At 36.7% G+C, this 19013-nt stretch overlaps 1 protein-coding gene across 2 annotated transcripts in view; it reads left to right on the forward strand.

Moving 5' to 3' along the window:
* The window catches only part of SP4 (Sp4 transcription factor), a 54699-nt gene that overhangs the window by 30898 nt on the left and 4788 nt on the right, over positions 1-19013 (forward strand). The window contains exons 4-5 of one of the 2 annotated variants that reach the window (XM_070424413.1): positions 5483-5711; positions 12137-12336. In XM_070424413.1, coding sequence (XP_070280514.1) covers positions 5483-5711; positions 12137-12336 — 429 coding nt within the window. The remainder of the gene's footprint in view (positions 1-5482; positions 5712-12136; positions 12337-19013) is intronic. The other variant, XM_070424414.1, reaches the window with a different exon arrangement.

Genomic DNA, 19013 nt, shown 5'->3' on the forward strand with positions numbered 1-19013 from the left:
TTGTATGTTTTTGCATAATTTGCAAACTATTTTTTTAAATAAACTTTGAAAGTTGTCGGCCTGTTTTTAAATTAAATTATTTTTATTGCATTATTGAAGTGTGTATGTATAATATTTGTATTTAACATGGTTAGGTAGTTTTCTTGTGTTAGATTAGGCTTCTCCAAAGTGTTCTTTGATAGGGTCAAAATAGATCTATGATTTAGTTTCTAGCTTTAAAAATTTAGCAACTGGTTTTCAAGTTCAAATTGTAGACAAATTGATTTATAAAATCATTATTCACAAGAGGCTGAATACTTTTTTGTTGTTTTTTTATTTTTAATATAAGCTAAGACATAAATCTTTCCAATTACTGGAATGCTCTTAGTCTTCTGTTTCTGGTATCAAAGTATTTGACAAACGAAATAATCAAAATAAATTGGTGAACATGGGATCAGAGCATTAGGAGGTAGGTCAGCAGGTTATTGTGTGAAGTCTGTGAAAGGGCCTAACATGGTGCCTGATGGTGGTCATTATGAGTTTTCTTAGGATGGAAGCTGTATCCAGTACTGTCGAGTTTATTCTAATAACTAGAATATTGCTGCCTTCTAGTAGTGTCTTAAAAATTATAGTTCTAGATAAATAATGATTATGCTTACTATTCACTTTTCTTATTCTATATTGAACATTAAAAAATGTCATTGGATTTTCTCAAGAAGAGCATCTTAAACTGTGTTACAATTCTACATATAAAATTCTTTAGGGAAACATTATTTTTGCAGTGACTATTTTAATCTATTTAATGTTCTTTCTTGTCAGAAACAGTTTTACATGCTGTTTTTTAGCGATGTCCTCAAATCTTGGTGTAACACTTTTGGAAAACTAATCCCTGTGATGATTTCACTACTTTTTAAAAAAAGCATTATAGGTAGATCGATGGATAGAAAAATCTCCAAATTAAATTACAGCCATTTCAAACCATATCAATGAAGTGGATTTTGAGCAAACTTACATAGCAGGTACTCAGGAAATGTTTTTTGAATGAATACATTTCACTTGTACACTAGATTCTCATCTAGAGAACTAAGACTTGTAGAAATCTGAATGGCTCTTATTAAGTATTTATACTTAATAAATTATGCAATTTCTTTGTATTGGAGTTAACGTTCCTCTTGAGTTTTTGTCATATTCGAGATATTGTGCTGTGTTACATACATATGTTATCTCAGCTAGTTCTCATCACTTTCAGGTCCTCAAAGAAACTGCAGAGAGAATTAGAATGCAAAGACAGATCTGCCTGACCCCAAAGCTCTGTTTAATCTGTAGATTGCTAAACTGTCTGTTGTGCCTACTCAGTAACTCAATATTGGTTTACAAATTAACATGACCCATGCTATGTAAATAGTTCTGGCAGTCATTGGCTAATATGGTCACCGTCGTTTAAGAAGTGCAGAGAGCCCAGCCGGTGTTGCTCAGTGGTTAAGCATCGACCTATGAACCAGGTTATGGTTCCACTCCCAGTCAGCGCACATGCCTGAGTTGCAGGCTTGATCCCCAGTGGGGGTCGTGCAGGAAGCAGCTGGTCAATGATTCTCTCACCATTGATGTTTCTATCTCTTTCTTCCTCTCTGAAATTAAAAAAAATATACTTTTTAAAAAGTACAGAGAGCATTCAGTTATGTCTTAACTAGAGGCATGATGCACGAAATTCGTGCAAGAGTAGGCCTTCCTTTCCCCAGCTGCCGGCACTGGCTTCCCTCGGCACCGGGGACCCAGGCTTCCCTCGCAGCCCTGGCTTCGTCTGGAAGGGCGTCTGGTCTAATTAGCATATTACACTTTTATTATTATTATAAATATTTTCAGTTTATGGTTCTGTAGAAAAACACATAGTTACATTTTTTGACTATGCTAAAGAAATATTTTATAATTAATAAACATAATTTCCAAACTTGTGATATTCTTTTTACTACCACTGTATTACACTGTGCAAGTCATGTCTGACATACTGTCAAATCTTAGGTCCAGATTTATATTACTATGTTTGTAAAGGTGTTAATTCACAGTCACGTAGTTTATAGTTTTTATAGGTATATAAATGTACCATAGAAGTTTTCATATACTTCAAAATTAATTAAGGTTATTTATAATTATGTGAATAAATGAGAGCCATGATCATTAGTTATTTGGAAATTCATCTTAAGCAGGGCTTTTTAATGTTGACATTTTAGGCCAGATAAGTCTTTATTTTGAGGGCCTGTTTTGTGCATTGTTGATGTGTTGCAGCATCCCTACTCTCTGCCTACTAAATAACAGTAGTAGTTTCCCAAGTTGTGATGATCAAAAATATTTTAAGACATTGCCAAATATCCCCTGGAAGACAAAATTACCTTATTGAGAACCATTAGTTGAGATTTAGAACCAACAAAAGTAGAAATTTTTTTATAGTTACCTTTAAAAAAAAAGCTTTATTTGGGGTATGATTCATATATCATACAATACAGCCATTTTTAAAGTTTACAGTGGCCTTTACTATATTGACAGAGTTGTACAACTATCACTATGATCTAATTTTAGGACTTTTTCATAGTCTTATTATGACAGATTAACCATCACTTCCCATTTTTTCTCCCCATTTCCTTAGCCGTAGATATACCTGGTTATCGTTTTACTAGAGGCCCGGTGCATGAAATTTCATGCACTGGGAGGGGTCCCTCAGCCCAGCCAGTGCCCCCCTTGGGGGATGTCCACCTGCCACGAAGGCAGGAGAGGCTCCCGCCACCACCACTGCACTCGCCATCTGTGAGCCCTGCTTCTGGCTTCTCCCTGTGGGAGTGTACTGACCACCAGGCGGCAGCTCCTGCATTGAGGGTCTGCTCCCTGGTGGTCAGTGTGCGTCATAGCAACCAGTCGTTCTGCCATTCGATCAATTTGCATATTAGCCTTTTATTATATAGGTTGTTTAGGAATATACAGCTTCCTTGTTTGTTTTAAGTCAGATTATAAAGCAAACCAAAGTCTACTGCATACTGTGTTTATTGGCAATGTAGAGACATATTCTTTCCTGTATATATCTTCAGAGATCCTTAGACATTTGTTTAGACCAGTGGTTCTCAACCTGTGGGTTGCAACTCCTTTGGGGGTCAAACGACCCTTTCACAGGGATCACTTAAATTCATCCTGCATATCAGATATTTACATTACGATTCATAACAGTAGCAAAATTACAGTTGTGAAGTAGCAACAAAAATAATTTTGTGGTTGGGGGTCACCACAACATGAGGAACTGTATTAAAGGGTCGCGGCATTACGAAGGTTGAGAACCACTGGTTTAGACAGACTCTGAATTTAGTCTGTAAAGGAAATAAGTAAACCTAAATAGGCTCAGTTAAGAATTGTGATTAACAGTAAGAAGTCTCTCCAGCCCTTGATGGCAGGTTTTTATTACAGAAATCAACAGTTTCTGTTTTTCCTGATCATTTCTAGTAGATGACCTTATTTCCTAGGCTATGTGTAAAAACACACGCGCGCGCACACACACACACACACACACATTTTGAACCTGTTGGGTTTTAAGCAGAGAGCTGACATGATATGTCTTACATTTTAGAACAAGTCTTCTGGGAACTGTGTTAAGAATGAACTTACAGTCCTGGCCAGGTAGCTCAGTTGGTTGAAATGTCATCCCAATATACCAAGGTTGTGAGTTTGATCCCCAGTCAGGGCACATACAAGAATCAACCAATGAATGCATGAATGAGTAGGACAGCAGGTCAAGTGTGTGTCTCTCTCCCTCTCCCTCTCCCTCTTCCTCTCCCTCTCCCCTTCTCTTTTCTCTGTCCCCCTCCTTCCTCCCTTTCTCCCTTCTTCCCATTCTCTATTCCTCTCTCTCAAATCAATAAATAAAAAAAAAATGTTTTTAAAGAATAAATTTATAGAGGAAGGAGGGCAGTGGTGGCAAGGAGACCAGTTAAGAAACTGTTGTAGTAATCAAGTAAGAGAAAACAGTATCTTGGAAGTGGTGGAGAAATGCTTGGATCCTAGATCTATTTTGAAGGAGCAGTCAGCAGAGCATGAGAGACAGATAAGAAACAAAAATAAAGATTACTCCACAGATTTTGATCTAAAGATTGATAGGTAGAATTGTATACTTTTAAGAAATGTAAAATTCTGATAATGCTCAAGTTTTTCATTATTTCCTTTTGTTTTTTGTTTTGGGGTTTTGTTTAAAAGACCCTGTGGTTCTTCTGTATTTTCTTCTAATATTTTTTGTTCTGGTTTGTTTTAGTTTTTTTACATTTAGGATTTTGGGATTTGACGTGTTTTATTTTTTATACAAACCTGTTTGCATTTTACTTTTGTGTGTGATATGGGATTATCTAAATTTCTTTCCCTCACCCCCCACCCCATGCACACCCAGATAGCCAATAGTCCCAATCCAAAACTTGGTTAAAATACTACGTATGCAGCTTTAAAATAATCCCTTTTATTTTATACCCAGTAGGCACATGTTTAGTTCTGCTACCATATTTTATTCAGTAGTAACAGTAGCTAATATGTAATGAACAATTCTGTGCTGGGCACTGTGATAAGGGATTTGTAAAAATTAACTTTTTAATCCTCATCAACTCTCTGAGGAAGCATTCCTTTATAAATAGGTGTTTTCTTCCATTTATATACTTTATATTCCCACACCAGATGGGGAGAAAGTAGACTGTGTTGAAAGAAAGGAAAATTATAAAGCATACTCACATGCACATAAGGATCAATTTAAGCCATGTAAATAGCTTTTTTTTTTGTCAAAGTATGTATTATTTATATTTTTCCCTAAGTGAAGAAGCCAAATTGGTATATGTGCTAACCTGAGAGGTGAAGTCTAAGCTATAGAAAATGAGTGGACAAAGTCAATGTCCTAAAAGTCTGTTTTATGATTATAGTAATAGTATGTATTAAACATAGGTGTTTTTACATTAAGAAAAAACTATTTAACTCAATGTGCATAATTTAAAAATACTTCAATAAAGAGATATTTGCTTAATTTGAAGTATTTAGGAATGAGAAAATGTCAAGTTACTTTTCATTCATTTTCTTGGAGTGAATGAGATATGTTGCTTACTGTGGAAATGGTAATGATAATGCTTTGTATTTATATAGCATCTTTCATCTGAGGATCTCAAAGTGCTTTTCAAATAATGTCTCATGAATCCTCACAGCACTTCAGTGAGGTAGGTAGGTGGCAAGTATTATTATCTTCATTTTACAGATGGAGAAATTAAGCCACAAGAGGGTTAGATGATTTATGTATATAGTCCCACCAACCAGCTATAGAGGCAGCCTGAAGTAAAAATATTCTATTATAGGAGCATTGGCAGAGTATAAACCATTAACCCCTTTGCTGTTTGTACCTATTAGAAAAAAATATGGTAGTTTTATAATGTTTACATTGAAATTATTGTTTTCCTTTCTCGAGTAGAAAACATAATACTCTTTTCCTCCCCACTTTTAGGTCAGCAGCAAGGACAAGATGGCGTAAAAGTCCAACAAGCTACAATAGCTCCTGTAACTGTAGCAGTTGGAGGAATTGCTAATGCAACGATAGGTGCTGTTAGTCCTGACCAACTCACACAAGTGCATTTGCAGCAAGGCCAGCAAGCTTCTGATCAAGAGGTACAGCCTGGCAAGAGGCTTCGAAGAGTTGCCTGTTCCTGTCCGAATTGTAGGGAAGGAGAAGGAAGGTAAATGCTCTATTTCCAACTCTGCCTCTCTGGCAGGCATATAATAGTTAAAGCCATGCCATTGGTTGGGTACTTTGATCATTAGAACAGCACTAGCTTTGTAGTCCAGAGTTGAGATATAGTGTTGGTATGAAGGGGATTAAATTGAGCTGTTCTAGGAATAGTTCTGCACCTTGTACCTTACATTTTTTTGCAATTGTTTGATTTTTTCATTTATCGTGTAAAAACTTCAAATAACTTTATTGACATAAAACTTACATGCCATACAATTCAGTCGTTTAAAGTATACATTTCAATAGTTTTTAATATTCTCATAGATGGATGTAGTACATCCATCACCACAATTAATTTTAGCACATTTTTGTCACCCCCTAAAGAAACACAGTATTCTTTAGCCATTACCCCCCTCATTCCCACCCTTCCCAGCTCTAGGCGACCACTATAGCTTTATAGATTTGCTTATTCTGAACATTCGTATAATGTATCACATAATATATGGTCTTTTGTAACTGGTTTTATTCACTTAGCCTAATGTTTTTTGTATTAAAGCATGCATTAGCACTTTAATCTCTTTAACGAACAAATAGTATTTAATTGTATGTACTATATATACAATTTTTTACTCATCCATTCATCAGTTGATGGACATTTGGCATTTTCCACCCATAGGCTATTCTGCTGCTATGAACCAACCTACCTTCCTTCCTTCCATCCTTCCTTCCTTCCTTCCTTCCTTCCTTCCTTCCTTCCTTCCTTCCTTTTTTTTTGCTGTAAACATTCTTATACAACTTTTTGTGTAGATATATGTTTTCATTTCTCTTAGGTATATGCCTAGGAATGGAATTACTGGTTCATATGGTGACTCTAGTCTAACCATTTGAAGAACTGTCAGAATGTTTTCCAACGTGGCTGAATCATTTTATGTTCCCACCAGCACTAGATGAGGGTTTTGATTTCTCTACATTATTGCCAACACTTGTTATAATCTGACTTTTTTATTATAGCCAACCTAGTGGGTGTGACGTGGTATTTCAGTGTGCTTTTGATTTTTATTTCCCTGATGACTAATGACATAGGTATGTTTTCATGTGCTTGGAGGCAATTTGTGTATTGTATATTTGGAGAAATATCTATTATCTTTTGTTCATTTTATTTCTTTTTATTATTATTTTGTAATGGTTCTTTATATATTCTAGATACAAATCCCTTATCAAATACATGATTTGTAAACATTTTCTCCCAGTCTGTGAGTTGTCCTTTAACTTCCTTGATATTGTCCTTTGAAGCACAAAAGTTTTTATTTTTATTTTTTTAAAATATATTTTATTGATGTTTTACAGAGAGGAAGGGAGAGGGATAGAGAGTTAGAAACATCGATAAGAGAGAAACATCGATCAGCTGCCTCCTGCACACACTCCCTACTGGGGATGTGCCCGCAACCAAGATACATGCCCTTGACCGGAATCGAACCTGGGACCTTTCAGTCCACAGGCCGACATTCTATCTACTGAGCCAAACCGGTTAGGGCTCCTTTTGCTTCTTTTTGTGGTATTATTCTTACACATTGTATAAATGCTACAAACCCAACAATATATTGTTATAATTATTATTTTATATAACTTTACTTCATTTAAAGAAGTGGAGAGAACACAAGCAAGTATGTATAGGTTTTGCTATGTTAACTGTATTCTTCTAATTCCCTGTATTTGTTTCTGTGAACTTGAGTTTCCATCTGGGGTCATTTCCTTAGCCCAGTACAGCTTTGCTCTCATCCATCTCCTTTGTGCTGTTTTTTCTTTGTTTGTTTCTTTGTGTGTGTTTTTTTTTGGCAAATATATTACATGTATTGCATTTCTGTAATGTTGTAGGTTTGATAATACATTTTATACATATTATTTATAAAACTAGTAGCCCGGTGCACGAAATTCATGCACATTAAAAGAGAATTAATTAGCGGAGATATTTTAATATTGCTATTTGCCCTTTCTCTTTAATAGAAGTGTGAGAGATGAAAGGAAATTAGTAAAATGTATATGAAAATAATATATAAATTTATTAATAAATAAACAGTAACAAAAGGATATAACAACAACAGAGGCATGTTATAAAAACCACAAAAACATGATAGAAAACAACAAAAACATGATATAAAAACAACAGTGATGCAAACAATGACTGATAAAGTGATTAAACTTATTCTAATATCTCCCTGTACACCACATTAAGAGTGAAAACACTTTCAGTGCTTGACTAATTTCCTTTGTGATGAAGTATTTAGAACTTTTAACTGTAAGGTCACACACTCTTCAAACTTGAGAGAAAGCAACATATAACTGACCATGTGCGAAAACGGGTTCAGGTGGGAATATGCCTACTCTGTCTAAAGTTTGTCCTTGTGATTTATTAATAGTCATCACAAATGCTGGCATCACGGGAAACCGTCATCGAGTCATTTTAAATGGGAGGCCAGTGTCAGATGGGGACAAATTAATTCTTGGAATCAGAACAACCTCTCCCTCTGCAGATCCTGTTAATACTTCAGCTTCGATAATGTTAGGTCATAATCTTTTGATACTAAATCTGGTACCATCACAAAGACCCCATTTACTATTGAGATTTCTCAATAGCATGATGATTGCACGCACTTTCAATTTTAATTTATGACATGGCATTCCTGAAGGAATAATACTATTAAGGAATTCGATGGGAAAATTTTCCTTTTCAGCATCATCTGTGGAATGAATGGAATCATCACTCAAATATGTGTGAAATCTCCATCGAGTATATCCAAAATTTCTTCATTTAATTTTTGAACATGCTCATTTTTTGGACAAAGAATTGCACGTTTAGATATATTTTTAATATTATCTATAGATATAGTATTTCCAAAGGTAATAAATCCATTATAAATCATTTCACAGGGGATTTCAATAATATCCATTCCTAAATGAAAACTGCTATCAAGTTTGCCATCTCCAAGTTTTACTAACCATCCACTATAAGCAGAATCCTCTGATCTCATATTTATTGTAAGAGACAGCTTTCTGAAACATCCCCAAACATTGCAGTACTTTAAACTCATTTGTACTATGGCTGATCACATAGCATGTGGTACAATACTGAGACATTGTCAAAAATCCCCTCCAAGAAGGAGAACTTTCCCACCAAATACAACATTGAGACTCATAATTTCTCTGAGTAATCTGTCTATGGCGTTTATAGCATGACTGGATGCCATGGTGCACTCATCAGTAATGAGAAGTTGGGCCTTTTTAATAGTTTTAGCAACTTCACTCTTTATATTGAGTCTAGAAATTGAAGTTTCATTTAATGGAATGGGTAATTTATATTGGGAATGAAAGGTGCTTCCACCAAGAAGTAAATTTGCAGCAATTCCTGTAGACGCTGTGGGTAAAACAGTACCACCACAACCTCTAATATAATGTATTAGAACTTTATACAGATATGCAGGTGAATAGGATTCCTAGCTGGCAGGCCCCTGACAGCAAGCTGGCCACCTGTTGATTCCGTGAGGAATGGGGCTCCCTCCTTCCTCCTGTCAGGGTCCGGGGTGCAGGTGAATATGGGGTTCCTGGCTGGCAGGCCCCTGACAGCAAGCTGTCCAACAGCAGATTCTGTGAGGAATGGGGCTGCCTCCTCCCTACTGTCAGGGTCTGGTTTGAAGGCGGCCATGCCCCCTGTTGGGCCAGACCCAGAGTTCTGGCCTCCACCTCAGCAACCCAGGACTGACTGCTGCTGCACACTCCTGGCGCTCCGAGGGTGGGTTCTTCCCTCAGGCTTTGCGGGGAAACAGCTCAGGGAGGGTGCAGCCCTTTGCAAGGCAACCCAGAACTCAGTACTTTCACGCTCCGCTCCAATGGCGGGTTCCTGCCTGAAACCTCACCCTCCGGGAAACAGCTGGGGGAGGGCGCAGCCATTTCCAAGACGACCCCTGCAGGACTGACTTCCTTCCGGTTGGTCAAGCTTCTGGATGTGATGTTACACCCAGGGTTTTTATATAAGTAGATTGCTTTTTAAATTAGGTAAGAAGAAATATGCAGTTATACTGTCCTCTATAATCACATAATTACCATTGCTGGTGCTCTTTTCTTTGTGTGCAATAGAATTACTTTTGGAGATCATTTGCCTTCAGCTTGAACAACTTTCTTTAGTATTTTTTGCACAGCAGGTCTGCTAACTTGCAAATTCTGTCAGTTTTTGTTTATCTGGGAATATCTTTATTTCACCTTTATTTTTGAAAGATAGCTTTGCTGGATATAAGATTCTTGTTTGAGTTTTCTTCTTGGAGCACTCTGAATATGTTTTCCTACTGCTGTCTAAACTTGTTTCTGTTGAGAAATCAGCCTTTAATCTTAGTGGGGTTCCCTTGTAAATGATGAGTCATTTTTCTGTTGCTGCTTTCAAGATTTTTGTCCTTATGGTTGGGTTTCAAGATTTTGGTATAAAGTATCTTATTTGTAGATCTCTGCATTTATCATACTTGGAGTTTGTTGAGCTTCCTGCATATGTAGATTAATGTTTTTCACTAACTTTTTAGCCATTATTTCTTTAAATATTTTTTTCTACTCTACTCTCTCCTCTCCTCTTTCCTGCCCCCTTCTGTCCTCCTTGTCCACCCCTGTTCTGCCCACCCCTACTGTATGTTGGTGTCCCAGATTTCTGTGACACTGCTAATTTTTCTTTGTTCTTTTTTTTGTCTGTTTTTGGATTGCATAATCTCTGTTGATCTATGTTCTACTTCTCAATTTCTTCCTTCTCTTAAGTACCTCTAGTGAATTTTTCATTTCAGTTGTAATTTTCATCTCTAGAATTTCTAATTGATTTTTCTTGAATCATTTTTGTTTATCAATATTCTCTATTTGATGTGACATTGTCATTATGCTTCTTTAATCATGGTGTCCTTTAATTCTTTCAACATATTTATAATTGCTACTTTGAAGTTTTGTTAAATCTGATTGCTCTCACAGGAAGTTTCTCTATTTTTTTGTTTGTTTCTGTGTATATGGGTCATACTTTCTTGTTTTGTGTTTTTTGTTTTTGGCATATCTCATGATTTTTTGTTGGGAACTAGATAGTTTAGGTAATATATTGTAGCAACTCTTACTGCCCCTGCCCTTCCCCTCCCCCAGCTCGTTATTGTTGTTTGCTTATTTATTTAGGGACTGGCTGGATTCTTTTAGAGCAGTGTTCGCCAACCTTTCGGACCTCAGGGACAGCCAGTTGGCGACAGCTATTTTAGAGACCCTCCTCAGTGGATCCAGACTTGAGTATTCTGATGGTGACTCTGGGGTGACAGTAGTTTTGGCAGGGATCTTTTGATTGTCTCTTTTCCCTGACCACCCCCAGCTTTTAAGTTCAACTAATTGCCAGTTGATTGCTCTGTTGTATTCAACAATGCCCTGGAGCATGTATTTCTCCACAGTCTAATCCAAGGGTGGGCAAACTTTTTGACTGGAGGGCCACAATGGGTTCTTAAATTGGACCAGAGGGCCGGAACAAAAGCATGGATGGAGTGTTTGTGTGAACTAATATAAATTCAAAGTAAACATCATTACATAAAAGGGTACGGTCTTTTTTTTTTTTTTTTTTTTTTAGTTTTATTCATTTCAAACAGCAGGATCTGGCCCGGGGCCGTAGTTTGCCCACGGCTGGTCTAATCCAATCAGATTCCTTTGAGTGCTAGGTCACTCACTAGGTCTGTGTTTGAGATTTATTCTGACTCTGGAGGGCTCCTCCCAGCTATCTTTTTTTCTGGTTTCTGTCTAACAACCTAAGCCAGCCTACAGTTTATCCTATTTCTCCAATGAATTTATTAGTCTGTTCTCAGTTGCCTTTTGCAGTAATCTCCACTGCTTTTAAGAACTTCTCAAAGTCAATTTGGGGCAGGGGTAGGGGTATTTGGAGCTCTCTTTTTATGGTATGCTTTCCCTCTAGCCAAAATCTTTGTGTCATAGTGGGGGTTGAGACAGTGAGTGGCACCTTTCTCTCAGTGGCATCCTTGCTCTAGGAGCTGAGTGCTTGTTGGCAGGGGGGCATCAGTAACTCAGGTTTTCTTGGCTTGCCTCTCATGGCCTGGGACCTCTGATTTATGAACTACAGGTGAGTTGGGTCAAGGGCCATCTAAACCCCAGTGTTTTCATCTTGCCCTATCCAAGGCAGTCTCAGGAGTTGGGATTGGGTGGGAGAACGGAGTTCCCTGGGGATAGAACCTGCAACCGAGTTACATGCCCTTGATCAGAATTGAACCTGGGACCCTTCAGTCCACAAGCTGATGCTCTATCTGCTGAGCCAAACAGGCTAGAGCAGAAGAGCATCATTTAATTACTTTGATTCCCTTTTACTTTCCCATAATTATAAGCTTGGTATTTGGGAGTGTAATTATGTTTGGTTTTTGTTTCTGTTAGAGGCAGTAATGAACCCGGAAAAAAGAAACAGCACATCTGTCATATTGAAGGATGTGGAAAAGTTTATGGCAAAACATCTCACTTACGAGCACATCTTCGCTGGCATACTGGAGAAAGGCCTTTTGTGTGCAACTGGATGTTTTGTGGTAAAAGATTCACAAGGAGTGATGAGCTTCAGAGACATAGAAGAACCCATACAGGTTAGTTGGTTTCTTTTTGGACTTGTATATTCTACTTATTTTTTCAGTGCTTACATGAAAATTTTAGTGATAATTAGCTATCATATTGGAAATAATGTAAATTAAATAGAATTCACTTCAGCAGTTATATGAAAGATGTTTAAAATTTTTTAACTCATATTTCTACCTTTTGTCAACTCCATCAGCATAATTACATGATCTGGAATTTACTTCATTTGCTTATATTTTATTTTACAAGATGAATTCCAGTTTTTTGTGGCCCTTTTTTGTTTTTCAGTATCTAAGTAGATGAAAAGAGAGTTGAATTAAGATTATTGGTGATTTTTTTATTAGTTTTTGTTTTCTTACCATCCAGAGAATTGACTCAATTATCCAGAATAATAGCTCCACCTTTAGTTATTTTCTTAGTGGTTGCCTGCTTTGGGGTTATAATTTACACTTTATAACAACGTAGTCTGGATTAATACCAATTTTATTTCAATAGTATACACAAATTTTTCTCCTATATAGCTCTGCCTTTCCATCTGCTGTTACTTTCACCAGTTACATCTTTGTATATTGTGTACCCATCAACATAGGTTTAAAATTATTGCTTTGTGCAGTTGTGTTTTAAACCAGATAGACCAAATGAGTTATTAATCAGAAATACATTTATACTGACTTTCATAATTATATACTACCTTACCTGGTGTCCTTTATTTCTTCATATGGATTTAAGTTACCATCACCTTTTCATTTCAGCCTGGTATTTCTTATAGATGCAATCTGCTGTGGGAAGTGTTTTTGTTTTTATTAAACTGGGAATATCTTAATTTCTTATTTCTGAAAGATAGTTTTGCTGTAAATAGAATTCTTAGTTGACAGGTTTTTTCTTCAATCTCTTTGAATATATTATCCCACTGGTTTCTGGCTTCCATGATCTATGATGAAAATCAGCAGTTACTGTTGTCCATAATCCCTTGTAGGTGATGTCACTTCTCTAGAGAATCTCTAGATTCTCTCTTTGTTTTTTACTTTAAACATTTTTATTATTATGTGTCTCACTGTGAATCTCTTTGCATTTAATTTACTTGGAGTTGATTGAACTTCTTGGATGTGTAAGGTAGTGTTTTTCATCAAATTTCAGAAGTTTTTAAGTAATTATTCCTTCAAATATTTTTTCTTTAAATACCTGAGACCAATAAATATTTTCGTTGCTGAGGGGCTCTGTGTGAATGTTGGGGCACCATTCAACACTCAGCCAGACAGTTGACAACTCTGCCTTAGAGTTCACTTTCTGCTTATGCAGAGCCTCAAAGGTTAGGCACAGGTGAGAGTTTGGCTATTTTGGGCCTTTATTGCCCTAAGCATGTATGTAGCTGTCTAGATTCCAGGGAGTATGTCAGAACTTTTCAATACTCCTATGAATACCTTATCTCCCAGCTTTTGCTTTCAGGCTTTTAGTTTATTTATTGCGTGTCCTAAATATTATTCATTACCTCTGTCATCATGAAGTTAAAACATTTACCTATAACTGGTTTTAACAAACACATGCCTGTCTCCACCCTGAATAAGACTTTTCACATTGGGCTACCTCCAAGTAAGTTAAATGCAAGTCTTTTACATGGGGTCTTCCAAAGAACCACCAGACAGATCAAATAATGATCATTCTTTGGGAATGAGAATTTGAAGGAACTCCGTTCTGTTCTGTTCTCTCTGGTGGCTACCAGGCTGCTGGGAAGTAGAAAATGGAGTTAAGCAAATTAAAACACCACAAAGAATTCTGTTTTAGTCAAGCAAGATTCAGCCATTTTTCTTTACAAAACACTCCCTGGGTTATTGCAAACCTTATTTAATTTCCAGAGTCAGAAAGGGTTGGTTTTGATAGTTTTTGTTTCGTTTTCTGATTATTTTCATAGAGGAGTGAATTTTTGGAGGTCACCATCTTTATTGGCATTACCTCCTTCATGCCTTTGGATTTTGTTTCCCCTCTTTATTTCTGAAGAATTATATGGATTAGAAAGAGTTGATAAGTTCTGTTTATGTCATATTGAATGATGCTGCCTATGGTTCACAATTGAGTTGAGAAGTCTGGATCTTGATGTGGTCATCTACTTACAGATGATAGTTAAAACTATTAGCTTTTAACTATAGATAAGATAGCTTTTTATCCCTTTGGGTGCCAACCAATATCCTAGGAACTATGCTAAAATTGCCAAGGCATTTTTGCTGATTTTACAGCAGTTTAGGAAATCTGCACTTAGGTGCCATCTGTCAATAAAGAGTGAACTACTAGCATCTAATAGTGACACTGCAGGAGGAGCGCGATCGCACTCCCCGGCACTCTAGGGGTTAAAAAACACATTTATAATGAAATGACAAAAGGGCTTCTATATTTGACTAGATCGTTGCTGAAGGAGGAAATAAAAAATTACTATGCAAACTAATGTTCCTATAAATTCATGGACTTATATCTCAACCAGTCTCTCAGAACAGTCTACTAATCTTATTGTTTTTTGTCAGCTTTAGTAATTACCTAAAACTTAAGTCTTATTTCCTTTGTAACTTCCACTCAGCCTTATCTTACTCTTAGTCATTTCCTTCCAAGAAAACTTAAGCCTCATGACTTCACTTAATTTACTTTTACCCACAGGTAATCATAGAGGAGAGTATACTCATGAAAAGATGAGTTTAGATATTCTAGGCTGGGTAGGTAAGAGTATTCAGTAGGGATTGGTGGGTTAAGGATATTGGAGGGGAGGGTTGGAGGAATCCAGAGACTACAAGTCTCTTAGTTTGAATAATGGTTTCTTAGAACAAATAAAAAAATGATTGCTGTAAAAGTCCTAACCTTGGTATCTGAATGTGGCTTTATTTGGAAAGATGAAGTGATACTATGCCTAGATTTTAGGACCTTATGGGCCTTCAAGCCAATGACTGATGACCATATAAAAAGGGGAGAAGACAGAGAGATACAAGAAAGGCTGTGTGAGGACAGAGGCAGATTGGAGAGATGCAGCTTCAAGCCAATGGCTATTGACGTTACCAGAAGGCTAGGATGAGTCAAGCAAAGGATGCTTCTCTAGAGCCTCTGGTGGGAACACTGCCCCACTGAGACCTTGATTTTGGACATCTGCCTCCAAAAGAGAGAACTGTGAGAGAATAACTATCTCTTGTTTTAAGCCACCCAGTTTGTGGTATTTTCTTACAGAAGCCCCAGATAACGAATACAGTTCCCTAGTTTGCCCCTGAAATTAATTTTAATATATAAATATGGAAGTATGTTACTGAATGACAAATTTAGAAATAACATTACTAATTCATAAAATGTTTTATACATTGTATTAGCTTACGTTTGAGGGTAACATTTTAAAAACCAGGTTATAGGCAGAACTGTGACAGCTATAATGGCTCTTAATGGTTAACTTCCAATAAATAAGGCTTACACAGTGGTTCTCAACCTTCTGGCCCTTTAAGTACAGTTCCTCATGTTGTGACCCAACCATAAAATTATTTTCGTTGCTACTTCATAACTGTAATGTTGCTACTGTTATGAATTGTAATGTAGATATCTGATATGAAGGATGGTCTTAGGCGACCCCTGTGAAAGGGTCGTTCAACCGCCAAAGGGGTCGCGACCCACAGGTTGAGAACCGCTGGCTTAAAAGATCTGATTTATTTCATTCATCCCTCAAATCTACAATTCCATTAGAAAACTAACCAAGTGTTTTCTGAGAAAAATTACTGTTAAGAATATCATGTTAAGGAGTCATCTAATGCAGTGGTCGGCAAACTGCGGCCCCTTGAGTGTGGCTCTTCCACAGAATACCACGTGGGGCGCGCACACACAGTGCAATTGAAACTTTGTTGCCACACTCAAGGGGCCAAAGAGCCGCATGTGGCTCGAGAGGCACAGTTTGCCAACCACTGATCTAATGTTTCTAAATATGAATTTTATACTTAAATTATCTTAAAAGACTCTACTATATTTTAATGATCATGTAATACAGCATGGCCTTCTTTTAGTAATCTAGGCAAAGAAGCAATTGTGTTTTCTGAAGTCAGTTTATTAAACCAAAATTGTTTGGATTATGTTTTTGAGATTTTCTTAGAGAAGCATTTTTCAACCTTTTTCATCTCACGGCACAGATAACTAATTACTAAAATTATGCAGCACACCAAGAAATATCTGCCAATCTGACAAAAAAAGAGAAAGGTATAAATTGGATTTCCTCATGCTGGATGGCTATTGTGTTGGCTGTTGTCTTTTTTTTTTTTTTTAAACAATCTAAGGAAAAAGAGATCAGTGCCCCTGACTAAATAGTGTGCCATGAAATACCAGTTGCAAACCTCTCTCTTAGAGAAACAAAATTTTGAATTTGTCCTTAAAATGCTTTGTGTTCTTGTAATGAAGATATTCCACAGATCTTGAACTAAATATCAGCTAAAATTTAATTTTTTAAAGTTATATTTTATATAACTATTAGTTTCCTGTTGCCATAACAAAATACAAATTTAATAACCTAAAACTACACACATTTATTGTATCAGTTTCTTTATGTCCGAAGTTCGAGTAAGTTCTGCCTGTGTCTGCTTAGCTAGCATCTCACAAAGTCAAAATCAAGGTGTCAGCTGGGATGTGTTCCTTAAAGAAGGCTCAGGAGAAGAATTTGTTTCCAAAATCATTCACACTGTCAGGTAAATTCAGCTTTTGTTATTGTAGGATGGGGGTCCCTGTTTCGTTGCTGGCTGTCAACGGGGGGCTGGTGGGTTTGCTTTGAAGGCTGCTAACATTCCTTCTTATACTTTTCATATGCCCCCCCCCCCCCCCCCCCCCCTTCACCAACAGCAGGTCCAGTCCCTCTCAGCTCCTAATCTGTCTGATTTCTCCTGCTACATCTCTCTGACTCCAGCTAAAGAAAGGTCTCTCGGCTTTTAAGAACCATGTGATTAGGATGGGCCCACTTAGGTATTTGAGAATAATCTTCCCCTGTTAACCTCTGTAACTTTAGTTGCCATATAATAAAATATACTCACAAGTTCTAGGACATATTTGGGTTACCATTCTACCTATCCAATCAATAGTTTTGATAAGTAATTACATTAATTACCACAAATATTAACCTACTAAGAATAATTAAATAATTTAAAAGATATTGCAGTATGTGTAATTAGTACAAGAACTCTGTACCTCCTTAAGATAATGTTTGCTAAGGGTAGGAAATTTAGAAATTGTCTGACACCGTAGAAAAATCCCTTCTGTGGAAAAGGATAATAAACTAAAATGTCATTTCTTTAGTGATAGTTTAATTGTACAACATAGTTTACTTATTTTGAGATTCTGGTCAGATTTTCATTACTTGAAATTAATTGAACACCCACACCACTTAGGAATGGACAGCCCTGACAGTGCCCACACAAACCATGTCACCATCATTTCCCATTTACCTTACAGTTTGCCATGGAGTAGGTGGGGATTTCCGTCTTAATTGAAGCTTAACCATAGCTCCACATGTTTTCAAATGAAACGAAAGCTTCTTAAAGTCAGAGATTTTCACTTGTTCATTTTTGTCTCATCAGTGCCTGGCACATCGCAAGTGTTTTACAAATATTCGTTGAAAAGTGACTGAATTCATGAGCATCACAGCTAACAAATATTTATTAAACAGCCACTGTGTGTGATTGATCACCCAGTTGATTTAGTGCTTACTGAATGATATCGTGCCATCTGATTTTTCTGATTATGCTTGGCCATTGTTGCTATAAAAGAACAGCAGTCTCTAGTTGCACTCTGGTCATGTAGCACAGAAAGCTCAAACTAGAAATTGGGTGCCTTGAATCCTGCTCTGATATTAATAAATTGTATGATTCCCATGAAAATTAATTTTGGAGCCTTAACTTACAAATCAATAAAATGAAAATGTAAAACAATATATTTAAGATTTATTTTCAGCTTTAAAAATTGTACACAGGATTTTTCTTTTGAAAGCAAATGAGAAACTTGAAAGGTAAAAGGAGTTCAGAATTGATCCTAAAATTAAATCCTCATTTACTTATTTTTCATCCTTGCCTAGGTGTCAGCATTTGTCAGTGCAAGTGACTTTACCCTAAAGCTTAACCGCTTTTATTTTAATCTCTTTGAGAATTTTGTATAAACCATTTATTTATCCTTTTATTTAATTTTTCAAGACTGAAAGAGAAAGAAAAGTTTAATGAGATACTGCAAATGCAATTTTTTAAAAAAGCAAACTTATAAAGAAGAGGGAAAAATATTTGACATGGACAAACTTGAACCTATAGATTTTCTATTGGTTAGTCAAAAGTAGGGCCAAGAAAAGGAGTCAGTTGAACTGAACTTTATTATCAAAGTTCTGTCAGACTGAGAAAACTTTCATTCCCTTAAGTAACAATTTTTTTAATGTATATATATATATAGACACACACACACACACACACACGCACAAACACACACACATATATATGTATATTTTTATTGATTTCAGAGAGAGGAAGGGAGAGGGAGAGATAGAAACATCAATAAGAGAGAATCATTGATTGGCAGCTTCCTGTATCCCCCTACTGGGGATCAAGCCTGCAACCCAGGCATGTGCCCTTGACCGGAATCAAACTTCGGTACCTTTCGGTCAACAGGCCGACGCTCTATCCACTGAGCCAAACCAGCTAGGGCCCTTAAGTAA

The sequence above is a fragment of the Myotis yumanensis genome, unplaced genomic scaffold, assembly GCF_028538775.1.
Source record: "Myotis yumanensis isolate MYYU_CA2020_CCGP unplaced genomic scaffold, mMyoYum1.0.hap1 SCAF_9, whole genome shotgun sequence".
NCBI lineage: Eukaryota > Metazoa > Chordata > Mammalia > Chiroptera > Vespertilionidae > Myotis > Myotis yumanensis.